Raw genomic sequence first — 22,779 nt, 5'->3', positions numbered from 1 at the left:
GAACAGTATGTTTTGTCTGTATAGTGCGCAAGAAACAATACTTTTCACTATATGTTGATACATCTGACAGTAATAAATCAAATCAAGTTAAATCAACTTGTCCTTGTTGCCCTGGGAAAAGCTGTGTTCACTCTCAGGAGTGTGATTTCGGACATCATTCTGGGAAAGATACTCATTATTGCCTCGGTCCTTTAAAACCTTTGATATCCAGGTCCCATGGACACTTGTATGTCTTCAAAATCACTGCAGTACTCCATTCCACAGTAAGGATTGGCCCTGGTTAATTTCAGGCAAAAAGCCTATTCTGAGGGAGTACTGCACCCTTGGAGAGTCATTATCCTGAGTAAGTGCTGCATCATTTGGATGGGATGTTAAACCAGATTCCATCTGCCTTTTCAATCACCATCATTAAAACTAATTACCTGGTCAATAATGATCACATTGATGCTCATGGGAATTTGCTCTGTGCAAATTGTCTGCTATGTTCCCTAAATTACAACATGGCTGCACATCAGAAAGTGCTTAATTGGCTGCGAATCACTTAGGGACATCCTGAGATCATGAAAGACGTTATACAAATATTTCTTCTCTTGTGTCTTTTGGAGAATAGGACAGGTAAGTCTTGAAGTGTTTGTCAACATCACCCAGCATACCTGGCTAACAGGAGATATCCTGGTCACCTGGGCTAAATTTAGGTAACCTCCAACTTCCCACATCAATCATTTTACAACTCCTGTATTTCACAAATCCCAGATCGCAGGAATCTACAGTACAGAAGGAGGCCATTTGGCCCATTGAGTCTGCACTGACCACAATCCCACCCAGGCCCTATTCTCATAATCTCACACATTTATCTTGCTAATCCCCCTGACCCTAGGGTCAATTTTAGCATTGGCAATCAATGTAGCCCGCATATCTTTGGACCTTGGGAGGAAACCCATGCAGCCACGGGGAGAATGTGCAGATTCCACACAGACAGTGACCCCCAAGGCCAGAATTGAACCTGGGTCCCTGGCGCTGTGAGGCAGCAATGCTAACCACTGTGCCACCGTGCCGCCCCATTTTTGTTTACCAATTAGTGATAAATATGGGGGAAGAGGATCAGTCCATGCTTTCAACTTCTATCCAATAAGAACAGAGTTGAGACAGCCAATATCGTTTTTGTTGAAGATTGATAAAGGTGGATGAAGGAATTCTTGCTTCAACATAGTTGAAGAAGGATCTCGGAATGCTCAACCTGCCATGATTCCGGCCCAGTTTCCTTGTCCCGTATTCAGGGTAAATTGTCGATGGGATTTCCACCATCCTTTGGGACGTTAAGGAGGATCATCATCATCAGATCATCCTTAGCACTGAACTCTCTGGCAATCCATTGGATCATCTTCACTAAAAGACAAGCTAGCAATCCAGTCAGGCTTTGTAATGATTTTATGTTTCAGACAACAGGTTCAGTTCCAAAGAATTGTACAAATTAGGAGCAAAGATAGGCCATTTGGCCCTTCAAACCTGTCCCTCCCTCTTGATAAGATCATGGTTGATCACATTGCATCCGAAAGGTTAACTCTGTTTCTCTATCCATAGGTGGGCCAGGCTTGCTGAGTTTTTCCAGCGCTTTCTGTTTTTACTTCTGGCTTCTAGCATCCTTGGTAGAATCGCTAGCAGGGTAACCCTGTGCTTGTAATAGGATTCACAAACCATGTAGTCAATTGAAAGTGGAAGATGGTGATTTGACTCACCTGCACACTTCGAAGCCATGCTGGTGTGCCCGTTCCACCTGCTCCATTGTTGCTAACACTGCACCAAATTCGCGGCAGGCCATACCTGCTTGAGTCTGTGACAGTTTGTATTGATCTTGTAAGCTAATATGGAAAACCCCCATGATCCGACAAGCACTAATTTTAACACCTGCAACAGAAAAAGCATCATCAGACAGGAAGCAGGAATGGGATTCAAACCAACACATACCAATGAAAGTAAAGACTCCGATTTTCCAGTCCTGCCCACTGGCAGCATCTTCCAGTCCAAACAAAGTTTAAGCATTTTCCAGTCCAAATGCAGATTAATGGACTAGCGGCTAGCCTGCCACATCCCCCATGACGGATCCTATAACGCAGGGTTTCCCAAACGTTTCCAGCCACAAATCCTGTCCTGTTCTTCCCTGCTCCCTCTCGCAGGCCTCACTCTTCCCCACTCCCTCTCACAGTCCGGCTGTCACCTCTCGCCTGACCACTGAAGGGCTTCTTTGTGTTGGGGGGGGTGGGGGGATGTGTTTTGGTTTTCTCCGTGGGACATCTATTAATGAGGGAATGCTGTTGCGCATCAGCGCGCACCTCTTCCTGACAGAGGGTAGGTCCTGTTCCATGCCAAAGAAATCTCAGTGACTGGGCATCTGCCTACTGCTGCAGCCTTTATCTGCCATTGCAGCCATTGATACCACGAGGGGGTGGCACAGTGGTTAGCACTGTTGCCTCACGGCGCCAGGGACCCAGGTTCAATTCCCGGCTTGGGTCACTGACTGTGTGGAGTTTGCACATTCTCCCCGTGTCTGCGTGGGTTTCCCCCGGGTGCTCCGGTTTCCTCCCACAGTCCAAAGGTGTGCGGGTTAGGTGGATTGGCTCTGCTAAATTAGCCCTTAGTATTCCAAGATGTGTGTTTAGGAGGATTAGTGAGGTAAATGCATGGGGCTATGGGGATGGTGTGTTGCTGCGTAAGATGCTCTGTCAAAGAGTCGGTGCAGACTTGATGGACTGAATGGCCTCTTTCTGCACTTATAGGGGTTCTACAAATTTTTTCAATGGTCCGAACACCTAGGCACAAGCTCCTGCACCTGGGTCTTAGTGTGCAACTTGTTTTGTAAGTATATACTTTTACTTGGCGGGTTAATGAAGTTTTCCTATGGAAATTGTATCCATAGTTTGTTATGTGTAGGTGACACCAAAGCATGGAATGAGGACTGCAGAGCGTAGTGAAACCCTTGTTTAAGTGTCTTGCAGTCCTGCCATGGCGGATCAGAAAAGAACTCGAGAGCTAGCAGAGGAATAGGCCATTCAGCCCCTCGGGCCTGCTCCACCATTCAGTACAATCATGGTCACGACTCCACTTTCCTGCCCTTTCTTCATAACCCATTACTACATAAATATCTGTCTATCTCCTACTTAAATTTACTCAATGTCCTGGTATCCACTGCACTCTGGGGTAGTGAGTTCCACAGACTCACAGCCTTTTGTCAATCTCTCAAAATAAGGATAATTTCTCCTCGTCTCTGTTGTAAATCTGCCACCCTTTATCCTAAATATGACCTAGATTGCCCCGTAAGAGGAAACGTCCTCTCCACGTCTACCCTGTCAATCCCCTTTAGCATCTTACATCCCAGCCAAAGTCTCCTCTCTCTGGCAAAGAGAGGGGTAAATTCAGACTAAGGGAATATTGAAAAGTATGGAAAAGCTGTTGGGTTTTGAAACCAATTGTATGTTCAAAACACATTGCACAACACTTCTAAATATTGGATCATTTATTAAATCCCAATAGCAACAATTTGCATTTATATTGCACCTTCAACACAGGAAAACATACAAGGGTGTTTCACAGCAGCGTTATCCAACAGAAAAGAGATAGGGGGCCAAAGAAGGCCTTTAGGACAAGTGTTCAAAAGCTTGGTCAAAGGGGTAGGTTATCATGAAATAGAGAAGGGGAGAGGTTTAGATAGGGAATTCCTGAACTCAGGGGCCAGACAGCTAAAAGCATGGCCATCACAGGTGAAACAAATAAAGTTGGGGGTACAGGCCCCCAGGTTTGCTGAACCCTTCATGAGTCATGGGACATGTGACTTGGAGAGATGTTGGCCACGATTCTCCCGAATTGGAACTAAGGTGCTCGCGCCAGAGGGAAACCTGGAGGGCTTCCGCTGGTATCAGCAGTGTCTGTCAGGTGCTAAATTATTCCTATCGGACAACCCACCAGCCAGCCCCACTGTTCTGATATCCAGCCGCTATTTTGAAAAGGTGACCCAATTTCCGTGTTCGTTTACCAGTCCTCCCTCCCCCCAGAAAATCAAATGGTGACCCCCCCCCCCACTCCCTCCAACTGACCAGGGAGCACCACCAATCTCATCAAAGAGGGCCATCCTCCCCCTTACCCACAAATAATGGGTAACCTCTCCCCTTCACACCATGCAGGCCTGAGGGTGGCCTGACCATCCCCCCACTCAGATCCTCTTCCCCCTCAGACTCTCTGCTTCTCTCTACGTACATCCTTATTGAGTGGTGATGTTGTCACACGTCAACAGTTGATTCTTATCATTTGAACGGCTATCTCTAATAAATCTCCACTTAACATTCTCTGCTCTGAAGCACCAAGAAGAACAAGCCTTGCTGCTCCAGTTTCTCCAGATAGCTGAAGTCCACCATCCCTGGTACCATTCCAGCAAATCTTCCCTGTGTCATTTTCAAGGTCTTGACTTGCTTCCTCAAGTATGAGGCCCCAGAATGAACACAATGCCTCATCTTCAGGCCGAACCAGAGATTTATAAAGGTTTAACATAACCTCCTTGCTTTTGTAAAGGATGTATGAATATTTGGAGAAAAATAGTTATTGATTCAAGTTACACCTTTCAGTGTACAGAGAATTCAGATGAAAACTATGTCCTACTGGCAGGATTGGAGTCTGTACCCTGGACACTCCTCAGTGGCCAGACAATGAGTAGCAACATCCTTGGATTTACCATTGACCAGAAACTCTACTGGACTCACTACATAAACGCAGTGGCTACAAGGTCAGGTCAGAGACTAGGAATACTGCAGTGAGTAACCCACCTCCTGACTCCCCAAAGCCAAACCACCATCTATAAGGCATTAGTCAGGAGTGTGATGGAATACTCTCCACTTGCCTGGAGGGGTGCAGCTCCAACAACACTCAAGAAGTTTAACACTATTGATTGGCGCCACATCTACAAACATTCACTCCCTCCACCACTGACGCTCAGTAGCAGTGGTGTGTACTATCTACAAGATTCACTGCAGCAAATCACCAAAGATCCTTAGACAGCACCTTCCAGACCCACAACCACTTCCATCCAGAAGGACAAAGGCAGCAGATAAATGAGAACATACCACCTGCAAGTTTCCCTTCAAGCCACTCACCATCCTGACTTGGAAATATATCGCCTTCCTTAGCACTCACTCAGTCAAAATGCTAGAATTCCCTCCCTAACGGCATCATGGGTCAACCCACAGCAGTGGACTGCAGCAATTCCAGAAGGCAGCTCACCACCACCTTCTCAAGGGCAACTAGGGATGGGCAATAAATGCTGGCCAGCCAGCAAAGCCCATGTCCCCTGAATGAATTTAAAAAAAATGCCAGGGTCAAGGAGCATATACCTGGCCATCCTGTCTGCCAGTAACTCCAATCTCTCTCGATCCCTTCACTCCTTCAAAGCCTGAAACAAAATTAAAATTAACTGAATTGAGACCTGACCAGGTAACAAAAGCAATTTGATGCTCAGCCTTAACAGCTTTTTTGAGGGCAGAAGTTTCAAGTTTCAGTCGGGTGGAGAGGGCAGAGGAGGAGGCCTGGATAAACTACGCTGTAAGAAGTCTCACAACACCAGGTTGAACTCCAACAGGTTTATTTGAACATAGAACATAGAACACTACAGCACAAACAGACCCTTCAGCCCACAAGTTGCGCCGATCATATCCATACTTAGCAGGCCATAGAACTATCTGTAACTCCCAATCCCATTAAACCCCATGTACTCATCCAGAAGTCTTTTAAAAGACCCCAGCGAGTTTGCCTCTACCATTACCAACGGCAGCCAATTCCACTCACTCTCCACCCTCTGAGTGAAAAACTTACCCCTGACATCTCCTCTGTACCTGCTCCCCAGCACATTAGACCTGTGTCCTCTCGTAGCGACCATTTCAGCCCTGGGAAATAGCCTCCGAGAATCCACCCTATCTATCCCTCTCAACATTTTATAAACCTCTATTAGGTCGCCTCTCAACCTTCGTCTGTCCAGGGAGAAGAGACCTAGCTCCTTAACCTATCTTCATAAGGCATGCCTCCCAATCCAGGCAACATCCTTGTAAATCTCCTCTGCACCCTCTCAATAGCTTCCACATCCTTCCTATAGCGAGCCGACCAGAACTGCGCACAGTACTCCAAGTGGGGTCTGACAAGGGTCTTATAAAGTTGCAGCATTACCTCCCAACTCCTAAACTCAATCCCTCGATTAATGAAGGCCAGTACACCATACGCCTTCTTGACCATATCCTCCAACTGTGAGGCCGATTTAAAAGTCCTATGGACCCAGATCCCAAGATCCTTCTGCTCCTCAACACTGCTAAGACTCCTACCCTTGATATTGTACTCCTTCATCCCATTAGTCCTGCCAAAATGGACCTCTACACATTTATCCGCATTGAAGTCCATCTGCCACTTCTCCGCCCAGTCTTGCATACTATCTATGTCACGCTGCAACTTCTGACATCCCTCCAGACTATCCACAACACCACCGACCTTTGATAGTAAACCCACTAGCTTTCGGGGTTTGCCCCTTCGTCAGGTGAGTGGGAGTTCTGATCACAAACAGAGCATATAAAGGCACACACAGTTTACAGAAACTTTAAGGTTGTGAGACTTCTTACTGTGTTTACCCCAGTCCAACGCTGGCATCTCCACATCATAAGCCGCGTTGTCAGAGAGTTGGTGCAGACTTGATGGGCTGAATGGCCTCTTCTGCACTATAGTGATTCTATGATTCTAACAACACCCTGAGAGAGAAAACTAAAACAAAAATCTTTTTTCTTTGTCGTTCTTTCGTTTAGTTAGGGCATCATGATCGACACAGGCTCGGAAGGCCTAGGCACCTGTTCCTGTGCTGTATTTCTCTTTGTTGTTGTTCTTTGTGTGAAGAAGTGCTTCCTGTTGTCATCCCTAAACAGCCTGGCTCTAATGTTAATGTTACGTCCTCTTGTTCTGGACTCCCAGACACCTGCAACCAAAGGAAATAGTTTCTCTCCAGCTACCCTACCAAATCTGTTTGACACTTGGAACACCTCACTTAGAACATCTTCAATCTTGAATATCTGAGGGAATACAAACCATGTACACACAATCTCTCCTTATAATTTAACCTTTTTAGCCCCCGTCTGGTTTTGGCGATTCTGAGCTGTGCTCCCTGCAAGGCCCCTTTATCCCTCTGGAGCTGGAACTGAGCGCAGGGGTGGGAGTTTACCACCCTAGTCATGATGGTGGTGAGCCTCTAAATGACTCAGCTGTTCAGAAGTCCACTGACTTTGGTGGGATGGTAAAATCCCACTGGCCTAAAATTCCACACTAAGAAGTCTCACAACACCAGGTTAAACTCCAACAGGTTTATTTGGCAGCACAAGCTTTCGGAGTTTCAGGCTGCTTCTTCAGGTGAATGTCCAACCCCAGTCCAACGCTGGCATCTCCACATCATGGCTAAAATTCCACTCTAGGAGTCTACCCTGAGATCTTCATAGCAGTAGCATAATGGCATGGTGCCACAATGCTTAGCACTGCTGCCTTACAACACCAGGGACCCTTGTTTGATTCCCGGCTTGGGTCACTGTCTGTGTGGAGTTTGCATGTCGCCCTCGTGTCTGTGTGGGTTTTCTCTGGGTGCTTTGGTTTCCTCCCACAGTCCAAAGATGTGCGGGTTAGGTGCATTGGCCATCATAAATTGCCCCTTGGTGTTCTTGGATGTGTCGGTTAGCAGGGTAAATATATGGGATTACGGGGATAGAGCCTGGGTGGGACTGTTGTCGGTGTAGACTCAATGGGCTGAGTGGCCTCCTTCTGCACTGCAAGGATTCTATGATTCAACTTCGAATTCTGGTTGGCTTGAGATTAATAAACAACATTCCAGTAGCCTTTTTAATCACTTCTCCTCCAGTTGTTCACTAGCTCGGAATGCTTTCTTGTACACGGACCCTGAAATCTCTCTGTTCTATCACGGTTCCAAAATAACAATCTAAAAATGTAACTGTGCAAATTGATTAAACACAGCAGCAATAAAATTACTCCAAAACCTGAATGCAGTTTTCTTCAAAGTTCTTTTTGAATCTATAAAGTACTCTGAATGTGACTGTCACTATGACAACTAAATCTGAAAAGGCTGTCGTTTTGATGTTACTGTGTAGAGAATATTCTGATTAACAAGCTCAGCAAGATCTGAAGGATCCGATCACATCCTGGTCTTTGCTTTTCAAGGAGGTTATTGCCTACCTGGGGTAAGAGCTTCACATGCTAACCTAATATGTGCTTGCAAAGATGATATAGAATCATAGAATCCCTACAGTGCAGAAGGAGGTCATTCGGCCCATCAGGTCCGTACTGACCACAATCCCACCCAGGGTCTGTTCGTGTCACCCCACATATTTACCCCAGCTAATCCCCCGACACTAGGGTTAATTTAGTGTGGCCAATGAACCTAACCTCCATATCTTTGGATCATCTCAGGCCGGAATTTTCCAGCCATTCATGCCGGCGGGATTCTTTGTTCCCGATGCAGCGAATGGAGATCCAGCTGAGCGCCAAATTCTCCATCTTCACTTGCAGCGGCGATGTGGTGTGAATGGCCTGAAAATTCTGGCCGTAGTCCACCAAGTGGGTCTGGATCTTGTGTGAAAAAGGCTGCTCTGATTCCACCTCCATGTTCCATATCATCCGTGTAAGGTGTTAAGTTTCCAGTGTCGTTTACTTTATGTATTATTAGTTGCAAGTAAGTACATTAATACCGCAATGAAGTTACTGTGAAATTCCCCGAATTGCTATAGTCCGGCACCTGTTCGGATCAATGTGCCTAGCCAGCACATCTTTCAGAATGCGGGAGGAAACTGGAGTACCCGGAGGAAACCCACACAGACACGGGAGAACGTGCAAACTTTCTATAGTGTGGACATGGAGAGGATGTTTCCACTAGTAGGAGAAATAAGAACCAGAGGGCACAACCTCAGGCTAACAGGATGATCCTTTTAATCTAGAGATGAGGAGGAATTTCTTCAGCCAGAGAGTGGTGAATCTGTGGAATTCATTGCCGCAGAAGGCTGTGGAGACCAGGTCATTGAGTGTCTTTAAGACACAGATAGATAGGTTCTTGATTAATAAGGGATCAGGGGTTATGGGGAAAAGGCAGGAGAATGGGGATGAGAAAAATATCGGCCATGATTGAATGGCGGAGCAGACTCGATGGGCCGAGTGGTCTAATTCTGCTCCTATGTCTTATGGTCTCCAACAGTGACCCAAGCCAGGAATCGAACCTGAGTCCCTGGCACTGTAAAGCAACAGTGCGATCCACTGTGCTGCCCCAGTTAATCAGTCAGTGAATTATGCTACTGGAGACAATCTTTACTCACATTTACTTATTTACAGAGTGAAACATTGCAAGCATACGTCTCCTAACTCAATCAGTCCAGAGGTACAGTAAGAATTTCTTTATATGTTCTCAAATGAGACCCCAATTAATTTCTTTCTCCTGCATATAATTAAGCACAATTGATGGACAAATAATACCAAACACTATTGGGGTAGGTGAGGGTTAAACTCAACTTCTTAAAAGCACTGACGAGCTCTCAGTGAAGTTAAGTGGAAGTTATTGCTTCAGCATGGAAGCTGCTTAACTCTAATGTCCTTGCATTGTTTACATGAACAATAAAGGCTGATGTAGCTCTCCTTGTGTGAAAGTAAAGAACATTATGTACAATTCATAGCTTCATATCTCATCCCTTATCTGAATATTGGGATAATATTTATTATCCATCAGTTGTCAGTTACAGTTCCTGTACTTTACAATGTCTAAAAGTATGAGCCCAGACTTTTGGGGAGGGAGGGGGTGGTGGTGAGCGTGGAATTTCTGCCCTAATTTCGGCTGGAGGGAAGGCTGTGCAAGGGGTGGAGAATCTAACGGGAGTCCCAAAATGGCTTTCATGCCATTGGGATTTCCTGTTGAGATTATCTCGCACCCCAACACTGATGTAATTGGCATACATTAGAAGCCACTCAGTGGGTTTCCCGCAATACCATGCCCTCCCCCACCCCCCCAACTTTGGGAATTGTGCCACTGGTATGATGTCACATCGAAGGGGTGAAGTGCGGAGGTCTACAACAGGTTTTGACAAACGGTGAACTGATGAGCAGAGCCCGCCAGGACCCATAGATAAGAATGGGAAGAAATCCTGGGCAATACGCTAGCAGTGCCCTCGCTCGCACAGGGACCAGAGCCAGGAGGCAGTGCCTGGGCAATGCCAGGGGCAGCACTGGTGGGGCTTCCACTGGGGAGATTTGGGGTTGGGGTGGGGTTCCATGGTAAGGGGCTCCCTGTTGAGGGGGAGGGTGGTCCTGTACCCCGGGAGGGGGCTCCTGCTGTATTGTCTTTATTTTGTTTCAGGTCGGAGCGCACCGATCTGTCAGGTTGCCGGCAGTGTGGGACTCATTCAGTCTGCCCCGCTAGCAGGACATTGTGAGATCAGCCACTTGCACTTTTCTTCCTGTGAATAAAAGTACGATACAGGAAGTCGGCAAGGCAACCAGGCAAGCTTCCCTCCACATTCCCCACCAGAGACAACACAAAGAGAAGGATTGAAAATGTTGCCTTTTGTGTTTCTTCTATGTGTTTCCCACCTTTCCCAAGCTCCTCAAAGCTTCATAAAACACATGGAAATTACAGTGAGGAACACAGCATTTGGTCCAACCAATTCCATGTTGGCCTTTAGCTGTGAAGGGAACATTGCCCTAAAACATGTACCCATCTTGTTCCCATTTCCCATCATTCTCCTTTCCTCTAACCGTCAAACATTGAATCATAGGGCCCCACTCTCCCATCGCACCCCACAACTTTTCTGGCGGATCCGGTTGGGATAATTACATTGTTGGCCTTTTTCCGGGATTTGCATGTGCCAGGAATGCACGTGCATCTCCCAGAGTCAGAGAACAGTCACAGGTCACACCGTGCTGGAAACTGGCAGGAAGGCAAGTCAGTCACTTGAATCTTTTTTTAATGTAGTTTGAATATGTTTTGCAAGTGATTATCTGGCCCAGCACAGAGCTTGCCAGGCTCGATAGAATCTCCCACTCTGCCAGTATTTCGTTCTGGCGGGGTTTAGAGTAGAATTGCATGGCAGGAGGGCAGTGGCCCCTGGGCATGGGCACCTTGGCAATGCCAGCCTGTGCCCCCGGACACTGCCCAAGGGGCAAAGTCTCTATGTCCAGGGGCACCTTGGCTCTGTCCAGTGAGCATTGGGCAGTGCCTAGGAGGTGGGGCTTATTACGGACGGGGCTTAGGGGTGATCGATGGGGGTGGGGGTCCCGCTGCCACTCTGCTCGGGAGGGAGGTAGCAATTGGGGCGGGCTGGGGGTGTGCTCTGCTGGGGTGATGGGGGTGGGAGGATGGCCACTGCTGGGGGATGGGTGGATATCAGGGTGCCCCAGGGCAGGGGTTGGGGGGTGTGGTGGTGATGGAGGTCAGGGCAGGCCCAGCAGTTGGGGGGGGCTGCGATTGGGCCGTGGGGGGTGCTGGAGGAGCTCCTGGGCTGGCCAGCGATCGACCTGGCCAACAAATGGAGAGACTGACAGATTGGGACCACTGCGCATGCACAAAGTCCCTGAGCTGTCAGACTCCGGCGCGAATAGGTCCCCCCACCCTGTGTTTTTAATGATTTTCACGATTGGGATGCCTGCAGTGCTCAGAGTGCAGAGATTTAAGTGAGAAGCTGAACTGACAAAACAGTCGTGACCTAAACTAGCTCTAAATATAAAAAATGACAGTAAAAGTTTTTACAAATATGTAAAGAAGAAGAGACTGGCTAGAGTGAATGTTGGACCCTTAGAGGACGAGAGGGGGGATTTAGCAGTGGGTGACGCGGAAATGGCTGAGGCTTTAAATAAGTTTTTGTGTCGGTCTTCACGGAGGAGGACACAAATAGCTTGCCGAATATTAAAGATAGAAGGATGGTAGGAGTTGAGGTCCTTAATGCAATTACTGTCACTAGAGAGGTAGTGCTTGATAGACTAATGGGACTGAAGGTAGACAAGTCCCCGGGACCGGATGGAATGCATCCCAGGGTTCTGAAAGAAATGGCAGAGGTGATAGCGGATGGCTTAGTAATTATTTATCAAAATTCGCGGAACTCTGGGGAAGTGCCGGAAGATTGGAAAACGGCTAATGTTACGCCACTGTTTAAAAAAGGTAGCAGGCAAAAGGCAGGGAATTATAGGCCGGTTAGTTTAACGTCCGTAGTTGGAAAAATGCTAGAATCCGTCATCAAAGAAGAAATAGCGAGACACCTAGAAAAGAACGGTTTGATCAAGCAGACGCAGCACGGATTCGTGAAGGGGAAGTCGTGTTTAATGAATTTATTGGATTTCTATGAGGATGTGACTAGTGCGGTTGACAGAGGGGAACCGGTGGATGTGGTGTTTTTAGATTTCCAGAAGGCGTTTGATAAGGTGCCTCACAAAAGGTTGCTGCAAAAGGTTACAGTGCACGGAGTTGGGGGTAAGGTGTTAGCGTGGATAGAGGATTGATTGTCTAATAGGAAGCAGAGAGTTGGAATCAATGGCTGCTATTCTGGTTGGCAGTTGGTGACTAGTGGAGTGCTGCAGGGATCGGTGCTGGGGCCTCAACTGTTTACCATTTACATAGACAATCTGGAGGAGGGGGCTGAGTGTAGGGTAACGAAATTTGCTGATGACACGAAGATGAGTGGAAAAGCAAGTTGTGTGGGAGGTGCAGAAAGTCTGCAGAGAGATCCGGATAGACTGAGTGAGTGGGCGAGCACCTGGCAGATGGAGTATAATGTTAGCAAATGTGAGGTTATCCACTTTGGTAGAAATAATAATAGGAGGGATTATTACTTAAAGGGCGAAAAGCTGCAGCATGCTATGGTGCAGAGGGACCTGGGGGTCCTTGTGCATGAATCGCAAAAACCCAGTCTGCAGGTGCAGCAGGTGATCAAGAAGGCGAATGAAATGTTGGCCTTCATAGCGAGGGGGATAGAATATAAAAGCAGGGAGGTCTTGCTGCAACTGCACAGGGCACTGGTGAGGCCGCAACTGGAGTACTGGGTGCAGTTTTGGTCGCCGCATTTGCGAAAGGATATATTGGCCTTGGAGGGAGTGCAGAGAAGGTTCACTAGGCTGATACCAGAGATGAGGGGGTTAGACTATGAAGAAAGATTGAATAGACTGGGCCTGTACTCGTTGGAGTTTAGAAGGCTGAGGGGGGATCTTATAGAGGCATGTAAGATAATGAAGCGGCTAGATAGGGTAGAGGTAGAGAGATTCTTCCCACTTAGAAAGGATAGCAGAACTAGAGGGCACAGCCTCAAAATAAGGCGGGGGAACAGTTTAGATCGGAGTTGAGGAGGAACTTCTTCACTCAAAGGGTGGTGAATCTCTGGAATTCTCTGCCCGTTGAAGGGGTGGAGGCTACCTCGCTGAATATATTTAAGTCACGGGTAGATAGGTTTCTGATAGACAGGCAGTGCTCGACAGACTGGAGGGACTGATTGTGGACAAGTCCCCAGGACCGGATGGAATGCATCCGAGGGTTCTGAAAGAAATGGCAGAGGTGATAGTGGATGCCTTGGTGATTATTTTCCAAACATCGCTGGATTCTGGGGAAGTGCCAGAAGATTGGAAAATGGCTAATGTTACGCCATTTAAGAAGGGTGCCAGGTAAAAGGCAGGGAATTATAGGCCGGTTAGTTTAACGTATGTTGTAGGTAAAATGTTAGAATCCGTGATCAAGGAGAAAATAGCAAGGCATCTCGAGGAGAATTGTTTGATAGAGCAGACGCAGCACGGTTTCGTTAAGGGGAAGTCGTGTCTGACGAATTTATTGGAGTTCTATGAGGATGTGTCTAGGGCGGTGGATAGAGGAGAGCCGGTGGATGTGGTGTTTCTGGATTTTCAGAAGGCGTTTGATAAGGTACCTCACAAGAGGTTATTACAGAAGGTCAGGGGGCATGGAGTTGGGGGTAGGGTGTTAGCGTGGATAGAGGATTGGCTGTCAAATAGGAGGCAGAGAGTGGGGGTCAATGGGTGCTATTCAGATTGACGTTTGGTGACTAGTGGAGTGCCCCAGGGGTCGGTGCTGGGGCCTCAGCTATTTACCATTTATATAGATGATCTGGAGGAGGGAACCGAGTGTATGGTGTCGAAATTTGCTGATGACACCAAGATTGGTGGAACGGCAAATTGCGCAGAGGGTGTGGAGAGTCTGCAGAAGGATCTAGATAGGCTGGGCAAATGGGACAGGAACTGGCAAATGGAATTTAATGTTGGCAAATGTGAGGTTGTTCACTTTGGTCGGAATAATGGTAGGAAGGACTATTACTTACGTGGCGAAAAACTGCAGCAGGCGACGGTGCAGAGGGACCTCGGGGTCCTTGTGCATGAGTCGCAAAAACCCAGCCTGCAGGTGCAGCAGGTGGTCAGGAAGGCTAATGGGATGCTGGCCTTCATAGCGAGGGGGATTGAATATAAAAGTAGGGAGGTCTTGCTGCAGCTGTATAGGGCATTGGTGAGGCTGCAGCTGGAGTGCTGTGTGCAGTTTTGGTCGCTGCACTTACGCAAGGATATTTTGGCCTTGGAGGGAGTGCAGAGGAGGTTTACTAGGCTGATGCCGGAGTTGAGAGGGTTGAGCTATGAGGAGAGGCTGAATAAACTAGGCTTGTACTCGTTAGAGTTTAGAAGAATGAGGGGAGATCTCATTGAGACATATAAGATGATGAATGGGATGGATAGGATAGAGGTGGAGAGACTCTTCCCGCTCAGAAAGGACAGTAGGACTAGAGGGCACAGCCTCAGGATAAAGGGGGGGCGGTTTAGAATGGAGTTGAGGAGGAACTTCTTCACTCAAAGGGTGGTGAATCTCTGGAATTCTCTGCCCGTTGAGGTGGTGGAGGCTGCCTCGCTAAATATTTTTAAGACGCGGGTTGATGGGTTTTTGATAAGCGAGGGGATTAAGGGTTATGAGGAGAGGGCGGGGAGGAGGAACTGAGACATGACAGATCAGCCATGATCTTATTGAATGGCGGGGCAGGCTCGAGGGGCTAGATGGCCTACTCCTGCTCCTATTTCTTATGTTCTTATGTTCTTAAGGGTTATGGGGAGAAAGTGGGAAAGTGGAACTGATCCACTTCATACCAGCCATGATCTTGTTGAATGTCGGGGCAGGCTCGAAGGGCTAGATGGCCTACTCCTGCTCCTATTTCTTATGTTCTTATGTAGAACAGTTTTCCTACCAATTCAGCACTTTTGGGAGAATCAACCCCATAGAAACTTACAGCACAGAAGGAGGCCCCATTGTGCCTGTGCTGACTCTTTGTAAGAAGTATCCAAGTAGCCCCCCTGCACTGCTCTTTCACCCAAAACCCTGTAATTCTATTCTTACTCAACTGACTTTTGAAAATTACTAGTGAATCTGCTCCACCCATTCCTTTCAGGCAATGCATTCCAGATCACAAAGGTTCCCTTACACCACCTCTGGATCCTTTTACAGCCATCTTAAATCTGTGCCCTCTGGTTACCCACCTTCCAACTACTGGAAACTTATTTTTACTCTATTTAAATCCCTCATTACTTTGGACACCTCTACTAAATCTCTTGTTAGCCTGTCGAACCAATTAGTAAATGTTGCGTGGGCTCTGCTTCAGTCACTCATGCAGATAATGAATTTCTTGACCTCACAACACGATGTTGAAAAAAAGTCTTACTCTTTGTCCTAACCTTTTTCCTTTTAATCCTAATTTTGTTTGTTCCACTCTGCCCCATCTCTCGTTAACATCTCTGCTGAATTATTTCTTTATTTCCTCTGTTCCGATGAAAAAGACTTGCCTTTACGTAGCTTGTGGAACTCTGAGACAAAATGTCAAGGTAATTTGACAAGGTCAAAGTGACAAGGCATGAGTTTCCTCCGGCTGCTCCGATTTGCTCCCACACTCCAAAGGTGTGCGGGTTAGGTGGGTTGGCCATGCTAAATTGCCCCTTAATGCCAGGGGGATTAGCTAGGGTAACTGTATGGGGTTATGACATTAGGACCTGGGTGGGATTGTGGTCAGTACAGGCTCAATGGGCTGAATGGCGTCCTTCTGCACTGTAGGGATTCTACGATTCATTCATGAAGAATCTAATTTACTGTGGGAAAGATTGAGGCTACAACCATTATTTAGTCCAGTAATTTGAGTTCATTCAAATATCTATTGCCTGTGTCCGAACACACACCAAGTCCTCTCCACCCTGTACTTGCCGATCAATATTGGCTCCTGTTCTATTCATGTTAGGTTTAAAATTCTCATCCCTTCTTCCAAATCCCTCCAGGACTCTGCCCCTTCCCATCTCTGTAGTTCTGTAAACTCCCTCAAAGATCACTGCACTCCTCCAAATCTGGCCTCTTGAACATCCCTCATTCCTCCATCATCGATAAGGGTACCTTCAGCTGGAAGACTCTGATCTGTAAACCTCACTAAACCTTTCAGCTCGTTAGTTTCCATTCCTCCTTTAAGAGAGTGGGGGTTAATGGGTGCTATTCGGATTGGCGGTTGGTGACTAGTGGAGTGCCCCAGGGGTCGGTGCTGGGGCCTCAGCTATTTACCATTTATATAGATGATCTGGAGGAGGGAACCGAGTGTAGGGTGTCGAAATTTGCTGATGACACCAAGATTGGTGGAACGGCAAATTGTGCGGAGGGTGTGGAGAGTCTGCAGAAGGATCTAGATAGGCTGGGCGAATGGGCCAGGAAATGGCAAATGGAATTTACTGTTGGCAAGTGCGAGGTGGTCCACTTTGGTAGGAAGAATGGTAGGAAGGACTATTACTTACGTGGCGAAAATCTGCAGCAGGCGACGGTGCAGAGGGACCTCGGGGTCCTTGTGCATGAGTCACAAAAACCCAGCCTGCAGGTGCAGCAGGTGGTCAGGAAGGCGAATGGGATGCTGGCCTTCATAGCGAGGGGGATTGAATATAAAAGTAGGGAGGTCTTGCTGCAGCTGTATAGGGCATTGGTGAGGCTGCAGCTGGAGTACTGTGTGCAGTTTTGGTCGCTGCACTTACGCAAGGATATTTTGGCCTTGGAGGGAGTGCAGAGGAGGTTTACTAGGCTGATGCCGGAGTTGAGAGGGTTGAGCTATGAGGAGAGGCTGAATAAACTAGGCTTGTACTCGTTAGAGTTTAGAAGAATGAGGGGAGATCTCATTGAGACATATAAGATGATGAATGGGATGGATAGGATAGAGGTGGAGAGACTCTTCCCGCTCAGAAAGGACAGTAGGACTAGGGGGCACAGCCTCAAGATAAAGGGGGGATGGTTTAGAACGGAGTTGAGGAGGAACTTCTTCACTCAAAGGGTGGTGAATCTCTGGAATTCTCTGCCCGTTGAAGTGGTGGAGGCTGCCTCGCTAAATATTTTTAAGACGCGGGTTGATGGGTTTTTGATAAGCGAGGGGATTAAGGGTTATGGGGAGAGGGCGGGAATGTGGAACTGAGCCGCGACAGATCAGCCATGATCTTATTGAATGGCGGGGCAGGCTCGAAGGGCTAGATGGCCTACTCCTGCTCCTATTTCTTATGTTCCTTATGTTCATTTAATTCTATATCTCTGACCAAGGTTTTGGTCACCTGTCCTCATGATTTCTTAAGAAGCTGAGGATGAACTCTTGTTTGAAACTTTTCATGTGAAGCATCTTGTGACATTTTGTGAAGTTACAGGTTCCATATAAAAGCTACGTATTGTTGCTGTACTTGGACAGAGCAGCAGAGAATCTGGGGGAGGGCGGCTGATGGAGCAGGCTGGTGAACTCGTACTGGAGCTGGCACAGTGAGCTGAATAAAAACTTCTGTGATTCTGCGTTTGTTATTTCCACACCCACTGAGATACTTCCACCCAAATTCCACAACTTTTCATAGAATCCCTACAGTACAGAAGGAAGCCATATCAACCACATCCCACCCAGGCTCTATTCCCATATCACCACACATTTATCTTGTTAACCCCCCGACACTCAGGGGCAATTTAGCATGAATAATCAACCAAACCTGCACATCTTTGGACTGTGGAGGGGGGGATCCAGAGCACCTGGAGGAAACCCACACAGACATGGGGAGAATGTGCAAACTCTGCACAGACAGTGACCCGAGGCTGGAATTGAACCTGGGTCCCTGCGGTGTGAGGCAGCAGTGCTAACCATTGTGCCACCTGCTCTTTTGCCAATGTAACTGAGGACCTCTTGCCATATATAAATCTGCCTTTCCATTTCAAGCCTATCTCTTCTAAGTTATCTCCAAGCTGCTGGGGTTTTCACCAGTCTCAGTTTCCTTATATTCTTATCATAGAATCATAGAGTCCCTACAGTGCCGAAGAGGCCAGTCAGCCCATCAAGTCGACACCAACTCTCTGACAGAGTAACTTACCCAGGTCCTCTCCCTCATCCTTTACTGGTAACCCCCCACATTTCCCATGACTAATCAAAAGGAACAATTTGCCATGTCCAATCCCCCTAACCTGTACATTTTTGGTGTTTGGGAGGAAACTGGAGCACTCAGAGGAAACCCATGCAGACATGGGAGAACAGTGAATGAAGTTGGCTCTGGTCCCTATTTGTAGTCAATTGTAATAACACTTCATTCAAAGCGGGTGGGATTTTACGGCGTCGCTCACCCCACCCAAGGTCAACTGACCTTCCCATTGACCATCCCTCGCCCGCTCCGATTCCCGTGACCGGGCAGTAAAATTCCGGCCAGTTCATTAAGTTCAGTGGAATCAAGGTTCTCCATCCATCTACCTCTCTTGAGTTCTCTGCTCAAAGGCAGATCCAGCCCAACGGAGCTGTGACCCCCCACCACAGGAAAGGCAAGGAGGCCAGTCCCAAATTCACTCCAGCCCCAACAGGATTCAAATCCTGGCACCAACTTGATCTGCACTGTCCTCCTTTCTGCCAACTAGCACCCCCCCAAAGGAGTCCAACAACATAGACTTTTACATTCATGTTATAGGCTGGAACTATGGATAGTGGTGGTAGAGGCTCCAATTTATGGTTGCCCAGGACAGGTACGGCATGGTAGCACATCAGTAGCATTGCTGCCCCGGAGAGTCAGGGACCTGGGTTCAATTCCGGCCTCGGGTCACTGTCTATGTGGAGTTTGCACATTCTCCCTGTGTTTGCATGGGTTTCCTACGGGTTTCCTCCCACAGCACAAAGATGTGCAGGTTAGGTTGATTGGTCATGCTAAATTGACCCTAACGTCAGGGGATTAGCAGGGTAAATGTGTGAGGTTGCGGGAGATTGTTGGGTGGGATTGTTGTCGGTGCAGTGTCAATGGGCCGAATGGCCTCCTGCACTGTAGAGACTCTATCCTATGACCCTCTCCTACTCTTTGCTAGAAGGATTTACAGGTAAACACTCAACCAATCTGGCCACAACATGAATACACCTTCCTTGGCTATCAAGTCCTGGACTGCGACTTGAATCCAGAGCTTCTGGATCAGGGGTAGGGACACTCCCTACCGTGGCGCAGGAATTCCCCACACACCCCTTGAAATCAGTTTAAAGATCATTCGACAGAACCTTCACATTTGCCCAACGTCTGGTATTTTTGGTTAATGGGAAATATACCACTAGTTTCAAAAAAAGTCCAGGTGATTATATCATACATAAATATTAATTCATGCAAAAAGAAGTTCTCCCTCTCCACAAGTGACTATAAGTGGAGACCAGAAAACAACTTTATTCATTAGGTTTAACTGACAGAGTAGGTGCCTTCATCTGTTTAGCTGAAATATAGATGAACTTACCTTCAAAATCTATTGTAGTTTGAGTCCATACCAGAAAAGTCTGGCTCAACGCTATCAGAGTCAGAATTTCCCACTCCTTCATCTTCAGCTTTCCTTGTAAATCACAAAAGCCTAAACAGAGGAACCACTGCCAGAGAGCAAAACCCTGTTCTGAGATAGAGCCTGTGGCTAAGTGTTGAACACAGCTGCTGTCAGTCTTTGTTGTATCTCCCCTTGGTGACAGGAAACAGGAAGTCACATATACTCATCTAACCGACCAAACTGAGTGAAACCGCGGCAGAGTTAGCTAGTACGTTAATTACACAACTTCTCAAATTCATACACAAACATAAAGCATCAAAAATACACTATTTTCCACAGGTTTGGAAAAAGTTCATAAAGGCGTCCCACGCCCAGACCCTCCTCCCCACTCCCCCAGTCAAGGGTCCCTCTGGTTGATTTCCCCCATCATTGGTCCCTCAAACCCTGGCCCTAACCCCACTTGTGAACCCCTCGTCCTTGAGCCTCCAAATACCTACAAAGATCAACCTCTCTTCGCTCTAATGTAGAGGCTGCGACCTTGTTGGTATTACCAATTCAGAGGGTGTTGCTTGTTCATGGTTAAGTATCGGAAAAAAGGAGAAGGTATTATAAGATGTGGCCACCAACTTCATCAAAAACAAGAGCAGAAGACCATGGACACTGGAAATCACAGAGTCATATAATCCCTTCAGTGCAAAAAGAGGCCACTCGGCCCTCCAAGCCTACACAACCACCCAGGCCCTATCCCCATAACCCTACGTTTTTACCCTGCTGATCCCCTGACACTATGGGGCAATTTTGCACGGCCAATCCACCTAACCTACATATCTTCTCCCCGTGTCTGCCTGGTTTTCCTCCGGATGCTCCAGTTTCCTCCCACAGTCCAAAGATGTGTGGGTTAGGTGGATTGGCCATGCTAAATTGCCTCTTAGTGTCAAGGGGACTAGCTAGAGTAAATGCATGGGGTTATGGGAATAGGGTCCTGGGTTTGTAGTCTGTGGAGACTCAGTGGCCCGAATGGCCTCCTTCTACACTGTAGCATTCTATGATTTTTGGAGTGTTTCATTGATATCTGCCAATATTTGATTTGCTGAAAGCTCCCTGAGGCAGAACTGCCACATCCAGCCTATTGGCGAACAATTGGCTTTTTAACTGGGTTGGGCCACAGTTTATCCCTTGACAAAAACTCACCAGAAGAGCTGAATTTCCAACAAGGAGACGGGAGTGACTTCTCTTAACATCAATGCAGCATTTGGCTGAATGTGGCATCAAGGAGCTCCGGTAAGTTTAAGTACATGGCAACCAAAGACACGTGTTTCATTGGTTGAGACCATACAAGTGCGAGGTGTTTCATTTTGGAAGGACAAACTTGAATGTGGATTACAGGGTCAACGGCAGAGTTCTGAGGAATGTGGAGGAACAGAGAGATCTTGAGGCTCCTTTCCACCGAACTCTGAAGGTTGCCACTCAATTGGATAGAGCCGTGAAGAAGGCTTATAGTTTATTAACAAGGGGGTTTGAGTTTAAGAGCCTTGGGGTTATGCTGCAACTATACAGGACCTTGGTGAGACCGCATGTGGAATATTGTGTGCAATTCTGGTCATCTCACTACAAGAAGGATGTGGAAGCATTGGAGAGAGTGCAGAGGAGATTTACCAGGATGCTGCCTGGTTTGGATGGTACATCTTATGAGGAAAGGCTGAGGGAGTTGAGGCTTTTCTCTTTAGAGCAGGGGAGGATGAGAGGCGACTTAATAGAAGTTTATAAGATGATCAGGGGAATAGATAGAGTGGGCGTTCAGAGACTATTTCCTCGGGTGGATGTAGCTGTTACTAGGGGCATAACTGTAAGATTCTTGGTGGGAGATATAGGAGGGACGTTTGAGATAGATTTTTTACTCAGAGAGTGATTGAGGTGTGGAATGCACTGCCTGCGATAGTGGAGTTGGACACTTTAGGAATTTTCAAGCGGTTATTGGATAGGTACATGGAGCACACCAGAATGATAGGGAGTGGGATAGCTTGATCTTGGGGTCAGACATAGCTCAGCACGACATCGAGGGCCAAAGGGCCTGTACTGTGCTGTACTGCTCTATGTTCTATGTGCCATACCTGGAACAAAGGAAGATGGTTGTAGTTGTTGGAGGTCAATCATCTCAGTCCCAGGATATTGTGGCAGGAGCTATTCAAGGTAGTGTACTGGTCCAGCCATCTTCAGCTGCTTTATCAATGACCTTCCCTCCACCATGAGGTAGATGTTCACTGAAGATTGCAGAATATTCAGCCCAATTCATGCCTCCTCAGGTACTGAGGCAGTTTGTGCTCGCATGCAATAAGATCTGGACAACATCCAGCCTTGGCTAGTAACAGTAATGCCAAACAAGTGCCAGGCAATGACCACCCCCTAACAAGATTTGATTTATTATTGCCACACACATTAGTACACAGCAAAAAGTATTGCTTCTTGCGCACTATACAGACAAAGCACATTGTGCTTAGAGAAGGAAAGGACAGGGTGCAGAATGTAGGGTTACAGTCATAGTTTTGGAAGCACAGAACAAGACTAAAAGATAGAATTGAGGGCATGCTGGACATGGCTTGCAAGACTTTGCCTCGCTCTAGCGCCACCTTGAAGAGAGAATCATCTTGTCATGCAATAGCCTTACCAGCAGTGGTGAAATCCTTCAACCTGGGTGTCTGGCACTCCCATTGTTAACTGATGCAACCTGAGGGCCTTGTGGTATCTTTCAGACCCCAATGCCATATTGATGCAGTAGATTTCGGAGTCTACTGAAGTACCAGACACACGTTAGGTGCATGGGATCTTTGTTCTGCCCCCTCATTGGCACAATTGTCAATTTAGTATTTGGAGAGCAGACAGCTTCTCACTGAGGTTTTTTTTAACATTAGTAGGTTTTTATTACATAGGATTACCAAATGGCCCAA

The 22,779-nt window shown here is 47.2% G+C and overlaps 1 protein-coding gene across 1 annotated transcript in view; it reads right to left on the bottom strand.

Annotated features, from left to right (window-relative positions):
• The window catches only part of LOC145343768 (lymphatic vessel endothelial hyaluronic acid receptor 1-like), a 45,835-nt gene extending 25,865 nt beyond the window's left edge, over positions 1-19,970 (bottom strand). Inside the window, exons 1-2 of the mRNA XM_080190083.1 lie at positions 19,814-19,970; positions 1,737-1,905 (exon numbers count right to left, since the gene is read on the bottom strand). Of these exons, the coding sequence (XP_080046209.1) occupies positions 1,737-1,905; positions 19,814-19,895 (251 nt within the window). The 5' untranslated portion in view covers positions 19,896-19,970. The remainder of the gene's footprint in view (positions 1-1,736; positions 1,906-19,813) is intronic.
• Between the last annotated feature and the right edge of the window lie 2,809 nt (positions 19,971-22,779).

The sequence above is a fragment of the Carcharhinus amblyrhynchos genome, chromosome 6 (assembly GCF_965287045.1).
Source record: "Carcharhinus amblyrhynchos chromosome 6, sCarAmb.v2.hapA, whole genome shotgun sequence".
Classification (NCBI taxonomy): domain Eukaryota; kingdom Metazoa; phylum Chordata; class Chondrichthyes; order Carcharhiniformes; family Carcharhinidae; genus Carcharhinus; species Carcharhinus amblyrhynchos.
The sequence above is the reverse complement of the archived record's forward strand: the minus strand, read 5'-3'. Positions and strand labels throughout refer to the sequence as shown.